An 18,293-nucleotide genomic window follows, 5' to 3' on the forward strand; every position below is an offset into this window, starting at 1 on the left:
TAAATATACTGCTGTTTAACAAACAAGAGAAAAACAGGCATGGCATGTGGAACAACTTTGTCTAAAGTGTAGAAAGCTATATGATTAAAAATATCACATCTGCATCTTGTTAATGCTTTTCCCTGTTGAAAATGGGAGTATTCCTTTTAGATCCAAGGGAGGGGAGGGAAAGAGAGCTTCAGATATAGCTTAACACAACTGAAGGAGACTGGATGGATCAGAAATTCAATAAATAGGCAGATAAATAAAACCACATAGGCACTGCTTCTTTGGAGTATCAGAGTACAGCAAAACGTTCTGAAGATTATATGAATGAATGTTATTCACTATGACAGTTACACTTTTCTTAAAACTATTTAGAAAGTATGTTATTTATCTAATTGGACTCATTGCCCTTGTTCTTTCTTGTGGCCAGGAACCACACAAAGTGTGTGTTTACACTATTAAATGTAAACGAACGTTACAGAAATAATCGCTCCAGCAGACGTTTAACACAACCACGATCCTCCTTTGTCAATTCGTTATGTCAAATTCAGTTATGTGCTCTTTTGGGGGGATATAAAAAATAACACAACATCCACTGCTGAGGTTGTTATAGATATTTATGTATGTATTAAATGATATACATTAACTGAATTGGATTTACAGTTGTAAGCACCAGGAATACCTGTCATGGTTCAGTGGCTCTGACTCAAAAAGCACTATTTGTAACCAGTAGCTTCAAACTTTCTTTGACCCAGCAGCTCTGCAGCAGACAGTGGCTCAGCAGTCCTAGATAAATTGTCTATCTCCTCTGCTCTTTTATGGTTGCCTTTCACAAATTTCAGTAGATGACAAACAGCAGCTGGTGTAATCCCAGGGATACGGCTGATGGCACCGATCTAAAACCAGAGAAGGCAAAAGAGCAGGTTTTATAATATAATTGTCACGAGGCTATTAGATGCACAAAGACAGAAGACTACAAAAACACCCAAAGAAAGGGGTTATGAGAATGACAGAGCTTACAGAAATGGTTAAACCGACCTGCTTGATTCAAGAAGAAGCAATTCCTACCTTTATAAAAGACTGGAAACCCTTTATGGTCTTTTTTGCCGAGAATGGATAAATATGAACTGGTAAAGTCACATATACTGATTAAAAAGGAGGTGTTTATGGGAAGAAGATAACCAAGATGAACAATTTGGGAAGGTGGACATGGTAACTATTATTTCTGTAACTGTTACAAAGTAGATTGGAAGCATTTCTTTAGCTATATTTCTCCTGTTTTATTTCAAATAAAAGCAGACAGGTTGTTGATTGAGGTCTACTTGTACGTAACACCACATTTGAAAATTTCTAACTCTTCCAGGATACACACAACACAGTTTACATAGTATTCATTAAGTTTTCTGCCTCCTCCAGTACTTTACCGTTGGGGGGCGGTGGGCATGTAGTATCTCTCGCACTTCCTGGGATAGAGATATATCAATAGTGAGATAATCTAGGTCCTCAGGTAAATGGAGAGCTTCATCTTGACGTACTTCTTCTATTTCCAGCTTTTGATTGGCCACATGGAAACCATAAACAGCTTGTAGGAAAAGCCATGAAAGTAAAAAAAAAATGAAGAAGCAAAAAATAAGAGTACAGAAAAAAACCCTCTTAACTGCATACTCTAGCAATTGCTTAGGATTTTTGATTTCTTAATGTAAATGGATAATAAATGCCTTATCATGAGCAATAATATCACAAGAAAAGTGATGTGAATAAGCGTGACTTTTTTCAAAGCCACAAGTTAAGGTTTGGAAATAATTCCATTATATTCAATTTTGCTTTTTCCATAGTTCACATAATTAATTTCCTTCTGCATTGCAGAAGAGAAGGAACAAACATTTTCTTTGTACAGCACCTATTTTTCACAGAAATTCAGTGCGTCCTCAGTTTGACAATAATTTACGACCTATGTCTTGAGCTAAATTGTTACAAAAGAAATTCTATGACTATTATAGTAATGTACCACCCAATAAAATATTCTGTACCTTCTATTTTCAGCCTTTCTGCCAGTGGTTTCCATTCAGTGAATTTTTTCATGGATTCTGGGAGAGCTCTAGCTAAAACATCCATACTGATATCTGGATTCTGGAAAATTTCTAGAGCACTAAACAAAAAGAAACAAACCATCCTATTATTAAGCAGTGAAATAATCTCTAAATTGTCATAATAAATGAAACAAGTATACCCAGGAACTCCTTTTTTTTGTTTTGAAATTTTGATTATATTTGAATCACAAACTTTCACCAGATTACTCCATTTTTCCTATAAAAAAGTATTTACTATAGTTCCTACTTCATCTAACTGAAGTTGTCAGCACACAGGCCCTGATCCTACTATCCTACTAAGGACCAGGTTACTTAAGGAAGAATGCCTTTTCCCATATGTAACTCCTTGGGTCAAGTTTTTCCAAGGGGGGCCTCCTTGAAATCTTCCCACCAAAGAGGTAAAGTGCGTCTAGACCAGGAAAGATTGCTTCCTCTGTGGTAGCACATCAGTTATAAAATGCCCTCCCAGAGATGCTCAAGTGGCACCCACATAAGCATCATTTTGATACCAGATGAAGAAGGCCTATGTATTTTCTCAGGCTTATTATTTGGCTTTTAATTGCGTTTTAAGTCACACTTTTTTAGAATTGGAGTGAACACCTTTCTGCTGCCTAGTTTGTGTATGCTTTTATTTTACATTTCATTTCATTTCATTGTTTGGCATTTTTATCCAATTTACATTTTTTTTAGTGAGTTTTATTATAGATGCCCAGAGAGCTTTGGCTATGTATGGGGCAGCTTAAACTTTTAAACAAACAATGTTCAATTCCTCATACATCTGGGCTCACTCAAAGCAGTGGTGAAGGAAATGTATTTATGTTTTCAAAGATACACCTAGACAGCTTCGTGCACTCAAAGAACTTCTTAAAATCCATGCACGTACTAGTTTGTTCCAGTAAAAGGTGAGAAATGGAAGGCAAGAATGATGTTTATATGCCTCAGTAAACAAAACTCTAGAATAACAAAGTAATAACCACAACCTGCGAGGGAAACTATGGTGAGGACTCATTCTGGCTTCTGGAACGAGCTGCCGCCACATTTTATAGCCAAACCGAACAGACTTCAGTGCTTCCATTCCTTCTTCCAGCATTGCTTTCATCAAAGAGGCTTGTTCATACCGCTTTTGCGACACACAACCAGCTTCGTGGTAGCCTTGAAATGTATACCAAAAAAAGAAGAAGAAAAAATGGCACCTGGAATGAGGACAGAATGAGGAGTGTATCAAAACACATGTTGAAGGAGTGACTACCTCGGAAAGTAAGCCTGCTATCAGCATTATCTGGTCGCAGGGACATCCGAAACTCTGCCCGGCTGGTAAACATCCGGTATGGCTCTTTGGTGCCAAGAGTGGTAAGATCATCAATCAAAACTCCAATGTATCCCTCGGTGCGACTGATGATAAAAGGAGGCTTCCCTTGGATCCGCAAGCCTGCATTGATTCCAGCAACAATACCCTGCAAGATGACCATGGGTTAATAGGAGTTATAAGGAAAATATGACTGGATAGCAAATATTATTGGTCAGTTTGATGGATGCTGCTGCCCAGTGTTTTGGACTTGAGCTACTTTAACGGTAGATCAGTAGGGAGCAGCCAATATGGCGCTCCAATGTCCTATTTGGGCCCCCAAAGTCACATGGTCATCCCATAGAAGTTTGGCAGCTATAAGATTGAACTGTGACAAAAATTTTCTTCAGTACTTCGAAAACAAAGGGTGAGACATGGGTATGAGAGGCCTACAGGAGGCAAATCACTTCTGTTCTTTAATGCTCTGTCTCTGTAAATCAATAGTCTAAAAACGTTTACATCTGTCTAGTCACCACTCCATATTAGTGGTGGGGAGAGACAGCAATTCAGACAGGAGACTGAATTGAAACTCGTAATTCTTTACAAATTGCCTACCTCTGCCCTAGAGAGAATCAACTTGAAAGACCTAGGGGGAAAAAATAAGCCAAGAATTCCAGAAGAAAAACTGAAAACCTTAAAAGAACGCAAACAACAAATGATTTAGAATAAGAAGAATAAGACCTAAAGGGGAACCTCAGAGAGGAAAGCTGGTGCAATGACCAGCAGCTATGTAGATGATGGCAGCAGAGAGCAGAAGCTCAGGTTTACCTTTGTTACCAATTAAGATGCTTTCTAAATGCAAAACTGTCTGAAATATTAGCAAATGAAGCTGGTCAAGTGGAGAGAGGGATGTGTTTGTAGTGCTAGCCATTAATGTTTGGTTAAGTACTGTATTTTTCGGAGTACAAGATGCACTTTTTTCCCTCCTAAAAGGGGCTGAAAATTGAGATATGTCTTATATTCTGAATGTAATCCCGTGCGCGGTGTCAAAATGGATACTGGAACATCTGCTGCCTTCTCTGATCCCTTCCACGCTTGGCCTGCTTTAGTCACTGGAGCTCCCTCCGAAGATCAGCTGTGCTTTTGAAGCTGTTTTTCAGCCCCAACGTGAGCAAAATGATCTTCTGTGCTTTGCTTGCTTTTCTAATTGCTGCTCCCTCCAACAATCAGCTGTGCTTTAGAAGCTGTTTTTTAGCCCCAACCTCAAAACCAGTGAGCGAACTAATGTGCTGAAGCTGATCAGGCTAAGGACTAGCCAGATGAATACCTGGTAGGCAGAATTTCCCACCCTCCCTATTTTCCTCCCCAAAAACTAAGGTGTGTCTTATACTCCGGTGCGTCTTATATGCCGAAAAATACGGTAACTTTTGACTTGAAAAACCCTTAATGCATCAAATTGTGTGCAACCAAAATAATTACTTGACACATGCCCAGTGACAGCCCTGTTCTCTTGTATAACTTTTCCTTTAGAAAAAGCTTAGAACCAAGCATCCTTTTATTCAGAAAACGGTTCATTCCTCTTCCTTTTCAATGTCTAAGCCAGATTCATTTTTTTTACTGCCATTATTAATACTAATACAGCTTTCCAAAACAATAAAATAAAGATCCCTGGCTCCATCTCGGTTACCCCTTCAAGGGCACTCTGCTATTCAACCCAAATATTCATTTGTTAAGCATACACTGAGAGCATATGCACCAAGACAAATTCCTTGCGTGTCCAATCATACTTGGCCAATAAAAATTCTATTCTATTCTATTCCTCTTGAATATTAAGATAAGTGACTGGACCTACAGCAGCCAGAACCCCAGATTTCCTCTAGGAAAAGAGTAAATTCCTTCATCACACACATTCTAAAGGTGTGTGAAAAGGGCACTGTTGTGTGTTCCAAGAAAGCCCTGACAAGAATGAGGAATAGTAATTTAATCTGAATGAACTAGTAAAGTGTCTTGTGGCTAAATGTCACTGATGAAATTAGTATCGTAGATCTTGGTCCACTGCCTGAATCTTGGTCCACTTCCTGCATGCTTTTCTCAAGTCACCCACCTGGGCTGCAGCTTCCTCATAGCCTGTCGTACCATTAATCTGTCCCGCAAAGAAAAGCCGCTGCACCAGACGAGATTCCAGGGAGGCGCTCAGCTGACGTGGATCCAGATAGTCATACTGAACTCCATAGCCTGGTATGAATAAAACAGTTTCGCAAACGATGTTTGACAAATGCGCATGGAAAACGTAACTCTTACAAATCTGGCTGTTAAGTATTTCTACAGGTGCTGAACAATGTGCTGATGTACAGATTTGATTAGGGAACCATTTCTCTGAAAGGAGGAGGAGATGCCTCCACACTGAACAGATAAAATCCCTTTATGAGTGGGAGGACATAGGAAATAACATGATTTTCCAAATCATAAACTGCTTATCCAAAAACCTGATCTTCTTCCAACTTCTCACCTGGCTGTATCATCTTAGCATGTTCCAAGCCTCTGATAAGACTGATGATTTTTTCCTGGATCTCAGAAGGCAGCGTCAGGGACATTCCCTGTGGGTACATGACATCAGAATCCAGACCTTCGGGCTCCAGCCAGACCTGATGCTGGCGATTCGGAAAACGTAAAACTTTAGACTCAAGGGAAGGGCAGTATCTAGATACAGGACAGAGAGCTAAATCAGAAGGTCGACACCATCAGGAAACTAATTATTCATTTGTATGCCCCCAATTCTAGGCAGCTTGACTCTAGGCAGCTTGCAAGTAAAAACAAAAAATACAATATGAAACAAACAAAAAAAAGAATAATAGATGACAGAAGCCAGATGAGAACAGAAAAAAGAAATAACTCCATGCAACCCACGGGGCCTTCACTCACACACTGAAAGGCCTGGGAGGGACTAGTAAGAGTCCCTTGTGTCTCATCTTTGTGGTGAATTCCTCAGCTTCTAATATAGGGATCAATAACACTGACAGCCTTGTGAGTAGAACACCAAGTCAGTTCAAAAACTGCCATCAAAAACAATTAAAAACATTTAATTGTAACTTTAAGAAAAAGCAGATTAAATTAAAGAGGATTTCATGATACCTTTTAGTATTATTAGAATATTAAAACTATGGTTAAAGTTATATTAAATTATAGTTGTGGGATCATCTAGTTTTTAGAATGCAGCTCCTGGCATCCTGCTCAAAAGCCTTCAACAAGAGAAGATGAAACTGTAGAAAGTGTGACTCAGTATAATGCAGTTGCATTTGTGCCTCTTTTTTCTCGACAGTTTTTTTCCTTTTGGCTGCATGGATTAACATTTAGATTTTAAGCTCCTCAGCATTTATGTTTATCTTCTTATTTTATTTTAGGGCTTTATTATACTCTGTTAAGTATCACAGAGATTAGTGGTAATCAGTAATATGGCATCTATGGTATCACTAGAGGGCATCCAATATACAGTCTTGTGAAAAAAATGTACACCCTCTTTAAACCAAGTTCTATGGTTTTAGGTATCAGGACATAATAAATATCATCTGGTCTTTAGCAGTTCTTAAAAGAAGGTAGATACAACCTCAGACGAACAACAAGGCATGACACATTACACCAATTCTACGTGGCTTATCATATAGTAAAAACGTTTAAATAACAGCAAACGGCAGTAACTCTCAGACTGAACAACCAACAACCAATAAATATTAATTTCTTGAAAGAAACTGAAAGCAAGCACCATCTTTATTCCCAAAGGGCTATCACACCGTATGCTGACTACCGCTCATTTTTTAAAATATTTTTTTTAACACATGTTTAAAACCCTTTGAACTATACCTTGTGTTTGCTCCGGGAAGTCGGGGGGGGGGGAGGGGGGTTTTGGAGGGAGGGGGGAAGGAGTGGGAGGGGAGGGGAAAAATTTAATTGTTGTTGTAAAACTTTTTCAATAAAAAACAAACAAACCTTCTTTTGGTTTCTACAATGCTACAAAATCATACGACAGTGCTTGCCATTTGGAAAAGTGGCTGAGCCCAGCACTTCACACATGAAGAAATGTAATAGAGACTCACCGGGGTCCTTTTACTGTTTCTTTGATGTGATTGCTCAGGTGAAGATGCTCATGGATGATCTGGTCTACCTCAGGGTTGGTGTGGGTCAAGTAACAGGGCAACTGATCTTCTGGCTGTAAAAGAATGGTCAGGATTTGGTGAATGCATTAAATAATTTTTATACATGCCAAATATACACTCGTTGGGTACCGCCCACGGGAAAAAAAATAATCAAAAGCTAATTTTGATGTTGCTGGTCACTAGAGGAATCAAATGGCTGTGGGGGGCGAGTTATTGGCCCCAACGGAGAGGGTGCGCAACTTGGGTGTCCTCTTGGATGGGCGGCTGTCGTTTGACGATCATTTGGCGGCCGTCTCCAAGAGGGCCTTCCACCAAGTACGCTTGGTGCGCCAGTTGCGCCCCTTCCTTGACCGGGATGCCTTATGCACGGTCACTCATGCCCTCGTAACTTCCCGCCTGGATTATTGCAATGCTCTCTACATGGGGCTGCCCTTGAAGTGCACCCGGAGGCTGCAGTTAGTCCAGAATGCAGCTGCGCGGGTAATAGTGGGAGCAACTCGTTGCTCCCATGTAACACCTCTCCTGCGCAGTCTGCACTGGCTTCCTGTGGTCTTCCGGGTGCGCTTTAAGATTTTGGTCACCACCTTTAAAGCGCTCCATGGCTTAGGACCCGGGTACTTACGGGACCGCCTGCTGTTACCGTTTGCCTCCCACCGACCCGTACGCTCTCACAGAGAGGGCCTTCTCAGGGTGCCGTCCGCCAAACAATGTCGGCTGGCGGTCCCCAGGGGAAGGGCCTTCTCTGTGGGAGCTCCCACGCTCTGGAATGAGCTTCCCCCTGGTTTACGTCAAGTGCCTGATCTTCGGACCTTTCGCCGTGAGCTGAAAATGCACTTATTTATTCAAGCGGGACTGGCCTAAAATTTTATTGGGTTAAAATTTTATTGGGTTATTTATATTTTAATATTTTAATTCGTTTTAAATCTGGCCACTTTATAATATGTTTGTTTTAATCTCTTTTAATATTGATACTGTGATTTTTTACTTGGCTGTACACTGCCCTGAGTCCTTCGGGAGAAGGGCGGTATAAAAATTGAATAAAATAAATAAATAAATGTCATTCAGAAAACTGAGCATCTGGTTCTTTCCAATGGTGATCCATTTTTAAAATTATTCTTTGCTCAATAAACAATCAGTTAAATACAATCATCAGAATCTGGGATCTATTGCAGGGGTTTCCAACCTCTGTGCTGTGGCCCACTAGTGGGATGTGAGCTGTTTGCAACCAGGCCATGGAAACGGTAGGTAGGTAAGCACATGTGCACATCCCCACTTGCTCAAGCAGTGGGCAAGTGTGTGTACGTGTGCTCCATTTGTGTGAGTGGCATGCTCACACAAATGGAGCTGCATGCATATGTGTGCTTGCTGGCCGCTCGTGTGAACCATCCCCTCTCCCCCCCCTGGGCTGGTCCGCAAAGCCGGAAAGGTTGGGGAACTCTGATCTATTGGATAACGATTCTCCCTCTCCTGCATGTTCCACAAATCTGCCCTGAAAAATTGAGGGATTTATGGAAAAGATTTAGGGAATGCTCAGGAAAGAAGAAGTGAGAAATCTTATATCAACCGAGGAAGCCTTTATGCAGTACTCTATACTTTTACAAATACTTTTTAATACTATTAGCATTAAACATTAATCCTAAATGCTATAGTGCTAAATAGTACATAAAAGTATATAAAATGTTCAAGGCGGGAATGAGGATGAAGAGCTGGAGTGTAAGAGTCATATGGCAGCTCTATATTAGATAACTATCCCTTAGATGACAAGGAAATGGCTTTTAAAAGATAGCCTTTAAATACTGTAAAACAGAATTACACAATCTGAGTGTCAGTTTTGGAAGACAATTTTCTTTTTTCTAAACTGCCACATATTTTAGTTAGGGAAGTTGGGAGGGGGTTGTTGTTGGATCGGTAAAAGTTAGTCATAACAACATTCCGTATTCAAGGACTTTTGCCTGCGTCTGATGGAGACCCCTGAAGATTGCATCCAGTTGAGTGTGAAGAGTTGATTGGACAATGTGATGAACTTGTGGTTGTGGGGCAGGGCTGTAAACTGTCAGCTGGGTGTGGAAAATCTGGAAACTTTCAGATTCTGGTTTTCCCAGATGTGCCAACATGACATCTCTAATAAATTGGAACTTTGAGGAACCTCAAGCCTCAGAGCTTTATTTCGTTGGGGGTATTCCTTGGAACCCTAACACTGAGATCCTAAAGCAACATACTATTCCTAACAGCTGGGGTACAAAGTCCCCAAACATTCTTCCCATTTCACGAAACATATTTGATTGTAAATATATTTTAATGAACTTAATTAATTTATGCTACCTCTACCCACCACTTTTTAGAAGACGACTTGAGAATACCATTCAAAGACTTAAGTGAAACCTGCCCCTGAAAAGTTAGGACATATTTTATATATTTAATCAACAGGCAGCTCTAACGTCAATGAAGCTTTAGAGAAATTGCTTCTGTAAATCTTAGCAATTCCTAACATAGCAATATAGAAATACCATCTTCAGATCCCTGTGTTCCACATATAGAAACAGACAGGAAGGGAAGGGAACTGTAACTCATACACCCTGCTTAGAGTTATTCTCTGAGAACTGTCAATGACTGCTGCATTAGATGGGCTTTGGCCCTGTTTTAGGAGAGGATTTTCTTTTATGAAATCCCCTAGCCCAGTGATGGTAAACCTTTTCAGCACTGAGTGCTCAAACTGGAACATGCACACGAGTGCTGGAGCGCTAGAAACCCGATGATGAGCTGGCCAGTGCATACATGCGCACCGGAAACCAGAAGAGCAGTTGGCGATGGAGCATGTGTCCACAGAGGGCTCTGCGTGCCACCTGCCACACACATGCCATAGGTTCATCATCACAGCCCCAGCCATTCAGACTCCTTCCATATGAAAACAGCCATGTCTTTTCATGTGCTAGAAAGGACCAGGACTATATGGATACACATACATTTCCCTGCATTTTCTGGCTCACCTTAATCCACACAGCTTCACTGAGGAAACTGAATGGCACAGGAGGGTTATCTGCCTCCTGTTTCTGAAGATGAGTGAAATCAATGGAGTCTCTCAGCAACCGTGGAGGAGTTCCGGTCTTGAGTCTTCCCATGGTAAACCCAATCTTCTCCAGCGTCTGAGCCAGGCCAACCGAGGGTTGGTCTCCCATTCGCCCCGCAGGATGCATTTCCAATCCGATTAGAACCATCCCTCTCAAAAATGTCCCTGTAGTCAGAATGACACTCCCAGAATGGATTTTTGTTCCATCTTCTGAGGATGGAAAAAGAAAATGAAACATATCATGTATCATACTAATTTCAGACCTGATAGCAGAAAATTGTAAGCATCTACTGTTTTCCAGGTAAGCAGATTTAGACCAATATAGATAGCTACAATTTAGAAAAGAAAAAAAATCACATTAAAATTGTTTAAAATCCTAAAGCAGCTTCAATCTGGTACCTTCCAGGCATAGCTGAGAATTTTGGGAGTTACAGTTCTAAGGTATCTGAAGGATATTAATTTAGGGAATGCTACTCCAAACCATACAATGTTAATGTTTAAACTCTGTATCATACACTTATATGATCTCATCTACAACAAAGGTTTATGCATAAATTCTGCTCTATTTGAAAATAAAACATATGCATTTAGTCTGATTATGGATATCAAAGAGTCACACATTGAACTAAATCACAAAGAACAAATTAAAACAATTTACTATCCTGAGCCAAAAACCCTTGTACAAATTTTTCAAGGTCAACCTAGAAAGAGGTTGACATATTTCTCTCTCTCTCTGTCTCTCTCTCCCTCTCTCTGTAACAAGAACAGGTATTCCTCCCTTAACAACTCCACTCAGTAAAGTGCTGAAAAAGTAACTTTATGACAGATCATTCATTGCACTTAAACTGTCACTGGTCCCTTCGGTCACATGATCAACATTCAGGGGCTCTGTATCTGATGGGCATGTGAGATCTTTGAGTGTCTTGCAGTCACATGGTCATTTACACATCTCACTGCTAGGTTCTGAGAAGCAGAACCAATAAAGCACCTAGCAGTAAAATCGTAAGATTGCATGGTCACATGATGTCTCACTTAACAACTGCAGCCGATTCTCTTAGACCAGGGGTCTGCAAACTTGGCTCTTTTAAGACTTGTGGACTTCAACTCCCACAACTCTAGGAGTTGAAGTCCACAAGTCTTAAAAGAGCCAAGTTTGCAGACCCCTGACTTAGACCATGGGTATTAAGTCCATTGCAGTTGTACGATTTCTTGTTTAATGACCCTGCCACTTAATGGGAGAGTTGCCAGTCCCAAATGTGGGCATTAAGCGAGGACTGTTTGCAAATCAAAAAAGGAAATCTGATTCAAGGCTGGAATAGAAAAACATGTCTTGTTAGAACTGAACTTTATTTTTTATGTACTATAACTATTTTTGTCTCTGCATAATTTAAGGATATTTCTGTCAATTTGAACCAAATCTCCAGGGAAGCTGTCTTAATACCTAGAAAAAACAACAACAAAAACAGCTGAAGAAGAGCTGAAAAAGCTTCTTGGATGGGAAGCAAAACATTTTCAAAGACAAACCAGAAAGACCAGTTGCTTCTTGAAAAAGCACCTTTGTGACAACAGCAAAAACAGCTTATCCTTATTGGTAAAAGTTCAATGGCATTATGTGACTTGCCAGAATCCCTATATTTACTTTCATATGTTTTGTGGGATTCTTTTTCCTTTGTTCTATTCATTGATCACCTGAATTCTACTATTTAAAATGCAAGAGAGTTTTCCAATCTCTTATTAATGAAACTTTCTTTATCTTTATAGCCCTCAACACTAATTCATTTCTGGGCAGGGAAACAGCCACATCCCTTAGTCTTACCGCTCAATGCTATACAGCCAGAAGGTGGCACCACAGCTCGTTTTTCACTTTAGCCTAGAAACTGCCCAGAAGTTAAACCAGATGAAGCAGATTAAGTAGTGACAGAAATAACTCTCAAACTGCTACTCTGAAAAGCAGAAATCGGAGTCAAGGTGTGGAGAACCAGAGGGCCATTGGGCCAAAAGTTTTAAGATATCTTAAAGTTTTCTTACTCTCATTACATTGACTGAGAAATGAGCAAAGCTACTTTTTACGGTTAACTGAGTTAATTTCTAAACCAAATTCCACCTGCCACCATGTTCTGAGGCAAATGAAAGGAGATAGATTTTATTATAGATTACTTTACAAAGTGGCACCTGAAAAAATAACTTGGGGGCGGGGAGAGAGAAGTCCTAGTCAAGAGAACCTTATGCACCAATTATCGCTGGCAGCAACTAGGCTTTTCCAGCCCCTGGAAATACAGTTCCACAGCAATGATTCTCAGTGCAGATGGATGGAATCCTTGATTTAGAAAGCAGCACTTTCTTCCAATACTAACCCAGAATGACTCCACTGACGGAAGGTTTGCCAGGATGATTTGGCTCTGGTAGAGTCAGCAGCAGATCTTCCACTGATGCTTCACAAGTGGTCAGGAGTGGGGTTTGTAGAATTTCTTTCTACTGGGGAAGGAAAAAGAATTGAACACCCTCGCTTGATCAAGACCTCCTCTGGAATGAAAAGCAAACAAAAACCTTACAAGTACTAGTACGGAACCTTTTTTCCATCTCAAGGATATCACTTTACATGCAAGCCATTGGGTAAAAATTCAAATTCCAAATCTACTTTGCTACTGATAAATAAATTTATTTATTGTTTTGTTAAGGATACCTCAATTGCACTGAGGAATTTTCCACGCGACTTTATTAAAATGTTTATTAAATTCATGTAAATGAATAAGCAAAATGTATTAATTTTGTTCGCTGGTTTACTGCACTTTCCTAAAGATTTACAATTTCACTATTTACAGTTAAGCAGCAACATTTAAGAACGCTGGGCAAACCATCCAAAAGGATATTTCATGAAACAAAAAAAGCTGCCTTCCGTACTTGCAGCTGGAAGCAGCATTGTTCACTATGCTTTGGTGGCAATTATGACAGAGCTGTTTTTTGTGCATGTACATGCACACTCAGAAGATTGAGAAACAAATTCCCAGCAGCCACATCAAGTGTTTGGGAAATACATGAGCCTTGGCATCTTAAGCAATAGGTTTAGACAGATGCTTTGTTCACTTTGCAAAGTGCTCTGCTAAAGGATTTGTACAGTGGAGTACTGATAAATTATATTAAAAAAATTTAAGACTCTAAAAGTGAACCCTTGAGCAAAAGATCCTCCTTTCTATTTCAAACTTTTAACTTCCCCAAGTATCGGGAGATCTATTTTGGTTATGCTGTTTTGGTTTCATAAAGATTAACATCTGAGGGCTATATAATATGATGATGCTATTTTTCCTTCTAGGTCTTCTCATATGTGTGGTTAATGAGGAAAAACAGAATAAACCACACTTATGAATTAAAAGTGGTCTTCTAAACCAATGGAGCAATTCTGTTGATAGGACAAAGATCGCTGCTTACAATTTGCATGTGCCCTACACATTTCTCTAGAGAAATTGGAACCATCTGGAATAGTGGAGGAAGAAGTTCTTAGGGCAGCAAAAGGATGGGGGGAAATTGGTAAAAATCTTTCCAGATTGAGGTTTTATAAGATACAAATTTCAAAAATATGAAGAGACGTTTTCCCTATGCATTACAACATGGATTTCCCACATGAAAGCCTTTGCATCTGAAGCCTTATGTATTCCTACAGTATCTTGTAAGGCAATAAGTACATTTTTAAAATTAATAAATGAATTAATGGACATTTTCAAAAATCTCTCAGAAGTAATACAATAAGAAAGACTGCTTTGTATACTTGGAATCCACAATGAACTCATGTATCTTTTATTTATACATTTAGCAGTTGCTTTTTTCATTTGACATCTAGTAAATCCAATTGGATATTAGATTCTCTTCCGGGAAATAAAATGGCAGTCTAAGATAACTTATTTTTCCACTTTGCTTTTTCCCATCTCACCTGCATGTTCTCTTTGTAGAGCTTTCGGTCAATCTGTGCCCTGTAACCCCAGACTGCTGGTCCTTTTCTTTTGTTTAGCACTTTGTAATGCACTCCAGACTGATCGCAGATTCGACCACAGAGCCCATCTAGTGCATCCACTTCTCTTATGAGATGTCCTTTCCCAATTCCACCAAAAGAAGGGTTGCATGACATTTGTCCTGCATCAAATACAAGGTTCAACTTTTATATAGAGGTATATATATATATAAAAATGGGTGTAAAGGTTGACAGGTAAGAAAAACAGTTCCTATGGGTTGGAAAAGTAACTTCCTTACAATTTAGTACTAGGACATGAGTAACAATATATTTATTAACAAAGTATGGCTAGAAGACAGCAAAAAGGTTAACAACTCCATGCACCTTCAGTTGTGCTATGGAAACCATGTTGTAACATTTATTACAACATTCTACATTATTGGAAGAATGGCAGAATAGTCTACATTTAAAATGTAAGAAAAAATATTTAGCAAATACTGAAAGAAGTTTGAAAGTAAAACATAGGTATAGTCACACAGCATGCGTCTCATGCTTAAATTGTTAACTGGACCATCATTTATACAATTAATCCAATTACCGTATTTGGCTATGCCCAATACAACAAATCCAAGTAGCTATAATGGATGGGATAACAGAGATAAACAGAGAGTCCCAAAGGTGCGTTTTCAATGACTTTCTGGTTTTTCTTTTGAAGACACTTTGCTTCTCATCCAAGAAACTTCTTCAGCTCTTCTTCAGCATTTTTTTTTAAGTATTAAGGCAGCTTCCCAGGAAGTTTGGTTCAAATTGACCGAAATATCCTTAAATTAAATTAATTAAATTAAAAGGGGATCGAAAGGTCGGCAGTTCAGCAGTTCGAATCCCTAGTGCCGCATAACGGGGTAAGTTCCCATTACTTGTCCCAGCTTTTGCCAACCTAGCAATTTGAAAGCACCTAAAAAATGCAAGTAGAAAAATAGGACCCACCTTTGGTGGGAAGGTAACAGCATTCCGTGCGCCTTTGGTGTCTATTCATGCTTGCCACATGACCACGGAGACATTTTCGAACAGCGCAGGCTCTTTGGCTTTGAAACGGAGATGAGCACCGCCCCTAGAGTCGGGAACGACTAGCACATATATGTGAGGGGAACCTTTTTTAACTTTTTACCCTTAATTACGCAGAGACAAAAATAATTACAATACTTATAATTATAGCTTCTTCTTGGATCAGAAGCAAAAGGTCTTCAAAAGAAAAACCAGGAAGTCCATTTGCCTCTTGAAAAAGCACCTTTGGGACAATCATTTGGGACGATCATGACCTGGATGACTGAGAATCTCCATAGACACTTTCTCTTTTTGCTAGTCTAATGTGGTTGACTAGCTTATATTCAAATGCATTCAGGCCATGCTCACCCGCTCATGCGGCTTAAAGGGGAGGCTTTACCTATGGAGTCTAATTTGTGGGTGATGAGCAAAGTCTGGGCTCCCACCCGGGCAGCCGCAGCAGCGGCCTCCACGCCAGCATGGCCCCCACCGATGACAATGACGTCATATTTCGAAGTGCCCGACTCTTCTGCCGAGGTCCCGCAGCTCCGCGCACGCTGCAACCGCGACCCGATGAACGCCGGTACCGCGAGGCGGTGCAGACCGCGACCGAAGGGCAACATCCCAGAGGAGGAGAAAGGTGACTAAATCACCGAGGCGTCGGGTAAACCGTGGCACAAACGGGGTTAAATTAAGAGCCCGGGTACGCTACCACCATTTCGCTCGCTGGACGCCGCCATCTTGCCTCTGACGACAGAGGCACCTAAGGAGTCTACGTCATACGGCTTGGGGAGGTTTACGCGTGCGCACTGGCAAGTGGGCGTGGCAACCAGGGTCCGACCGACTGAAGGGCAATGGAAATCTCTCATTGGTGAAAAATCAAAGATTCTGAGCAAGCGGCCAGGATGAGATGTTTGGGCCGCGCTTGCCTTCCTCCCTTAGGGATTATAATTTTCGTTTGGGAATCATGCTGGATCTGGTCCTTATTTTGAACGATCCAAGTGGTATTATTTGCATTTGGTACTTTTTGTCAGCTTAGCCTTAGGCTAAAAGGTAAAGGTAAAGGTTCCCCTCGCACACAGGTGCTAGTCGTTCCCGACTCTAGGGAGCGGTGTTCATCTCCGTTTCAAAGCCGAAGATCCTGAGGTTATTCGGGCTCTATTAGGCTAGGCAGTGCATTTTCCTGAAAGTTGATGGGAGCTTCCACGCCCCCTTTCAGGAAAATGCAATGTATTTCAAGGCTGGCGGCTTCATTTGAAAACCACAGACATATCAGAATCCAGTACGTAGACTTTGACATCCGAATATGGCTCAGGTATAAACAAGTGGATTTGAGATCCATTCAGGAGGCTATATTAACAATCAGTTGCATTGCTGGGCACTCACTAGTGTACAGGAGCCTAACAATCTTCTTCTGTGATGGCACAAAGTCTCATACCATAGTAGCAGGCCTGGAAGTAGAGCCCCTGTCTATGACAGTTTTCTTATGCCTAAGGCTAGTCAGTCACTTTCCTTGTGAATAAACTTGGATGCAAGTTTAAGTGCACTCTGTCTTATTTTTGAATAAACATCCAAGAAGGCAATACTGTATACATTTTCTCCAAAATTGAATTAAACAGTGTATTTCCTGTGGAAATTGAGAACAATGTCTAGGCCTGATTATTGTGGTCTTTAAAATGCTACATTGGCAGGTGGTCAATACCTAGGTGATCTTGCCAATGTAGGGAGTAGGGAGATTTGGATGGGGAACTGTGAATTCAAGGGTATTGGCTAGAATGGGAAGGGAGAAAGACAATAGCAAGCGTCTCTAACACTGACAAGAGAAGGATGCAAACATCAGATGTCAAGCTTGATTTGAAGGCATCGTGACCCTTTTAAAAACATTTCCTGTGCAACCCACATCTGTAAACCTGCCAAGTTGGACAGTTCCACAAAATGTAAATTTCCAATGGGTTTAATAAATAAATGCCATAAAATTCAACATCTCCAATTCTGGATCTTCCAGCTCCTATTCATGAGCTTAAATATACATCCTCCAAAATGTACTGGTCTGCCAACATACCGAGAACAACTCTGTGGTTGTCATGGAGCCTATAAAATGCATTCTGTGTCAATGCTGATGTCCTGCAATTTTCCAATTAGGATCCCTAATGTATCCTTCACCTATTGCATACAGCTATTGAGGGGTATGAACTACCAGCTAAACAAACCAGCTAATAAACATTACGCTAGAACAGCGGTGTCAAACTTGATTTCATTGAGGGGCGCAACAGGGTTGTGTTTGACTTCAGAGGGCCAGGGGATGGGCTGGGGCGGCACCAGAGGTGGTTGTGGTTGTGGTTATGGCCATGGTGGGAGTTTGACACAGGGTCAAGATGCATTTTCCCCCCTTTGCATTCAAAACAGCTATTCCAGATAAAGGGAGATTTAAATCCCCTTTAAATCTCTGGCACAAATAGTCTCAATTCCATAATGTAGAAGATTAAAGACATGTAAAGTCCCCCATTAACGTGACTCTTTTGTATAGGAGCAGAGCATAAATGAACTGACAATTTCTCCAGATGTCTCTAAAAACTGTCTGTCTAACAGTCTATCAATCTTTGTTACTACCTCTGACACAGCTCTAGAGGAGGACTTAATATTAGTAATAATTTACAAAATTGATATACCGCCCAATTCTCAATGGGTGTTTCACAATAATAAAAAAATATACAATTAAATCAATCAC

General features: G+C 40.4%; 1 protein-coding gene across 3 annotated transcripts; it reads right to left on the reverse strand.

Annotated features, from left to right (window-relative positions):
• Positions 1 to 568: 568 nt before the first annotated feature.
• MTO1 (mitochondrial tRNA translation optimization 1) lies at positions 569 to 16,321 on the reverse strand. Of its 3 annotated transcripts, none has more exons than XM_058178387.1 (12): positions 15,509 to 15,920; positions 14,504 to 14,703; positions 12,933 to 13,050; positions 10,499 to 10,788; positions 7,452 to 7,564; positions 5,870 to 6,060; positions 5,465 to 5,595; positions 3,325 to 3,529; positions 3,056 to 3,227; positions 2,016 to 2,134; positions 1,410 to 1,567; positions 569 to 881 (listed from the first exon to the last, which is right to left on the reverse strand). In XM_058178387.1, exons 1-12 carry the CDS (start codon positions 15,555 to 15,557, stop codon positions 702 to 704), a joined length of 1,926 nt encoding a protein of 641 aa, XP_058034370.1. In that variant the 5' UTR covers positions 15,558 to 15,920; the 3' UTR covers positions 569 to 701. The 3 variants fall into 3 exon arrangements, with proteins under 3 accessions (XP_058034370.1, XP_058034369.1, XP_058034377.1); XM_058178386.1 differs by lacking the exon at positions 15,509 to 15,920 and adding an exon at positions 15,966 to 16,321 and having other exon boundaries at positions 570 to 881; XM_058178394.1 differs by lacking the exons at positions 1,410 to 1,567; positions 15,509 to 15,920 and adding an exon at positions 15,966 to 16,321 and having other exon boundaries at positions 661 to 881.
• Between the last annotated feature and the right edge of the window lie 1,972 nt (positions 16,322 to 18,293).

This window comes from Ahaetulla prasina, chromosome 1, assembly GCF_028640845.1.
Source record: "Ahaetulla prasina isolate Xishuangbanna chromosome 1, ASM2864084v1, whole genome shotgun sequence".
NCBI lineage: Eukaryota > Metazoa > Chordata > Lepidosauria > Squamata > Colubridae > Ahaetulla > Ahaetulla prasina.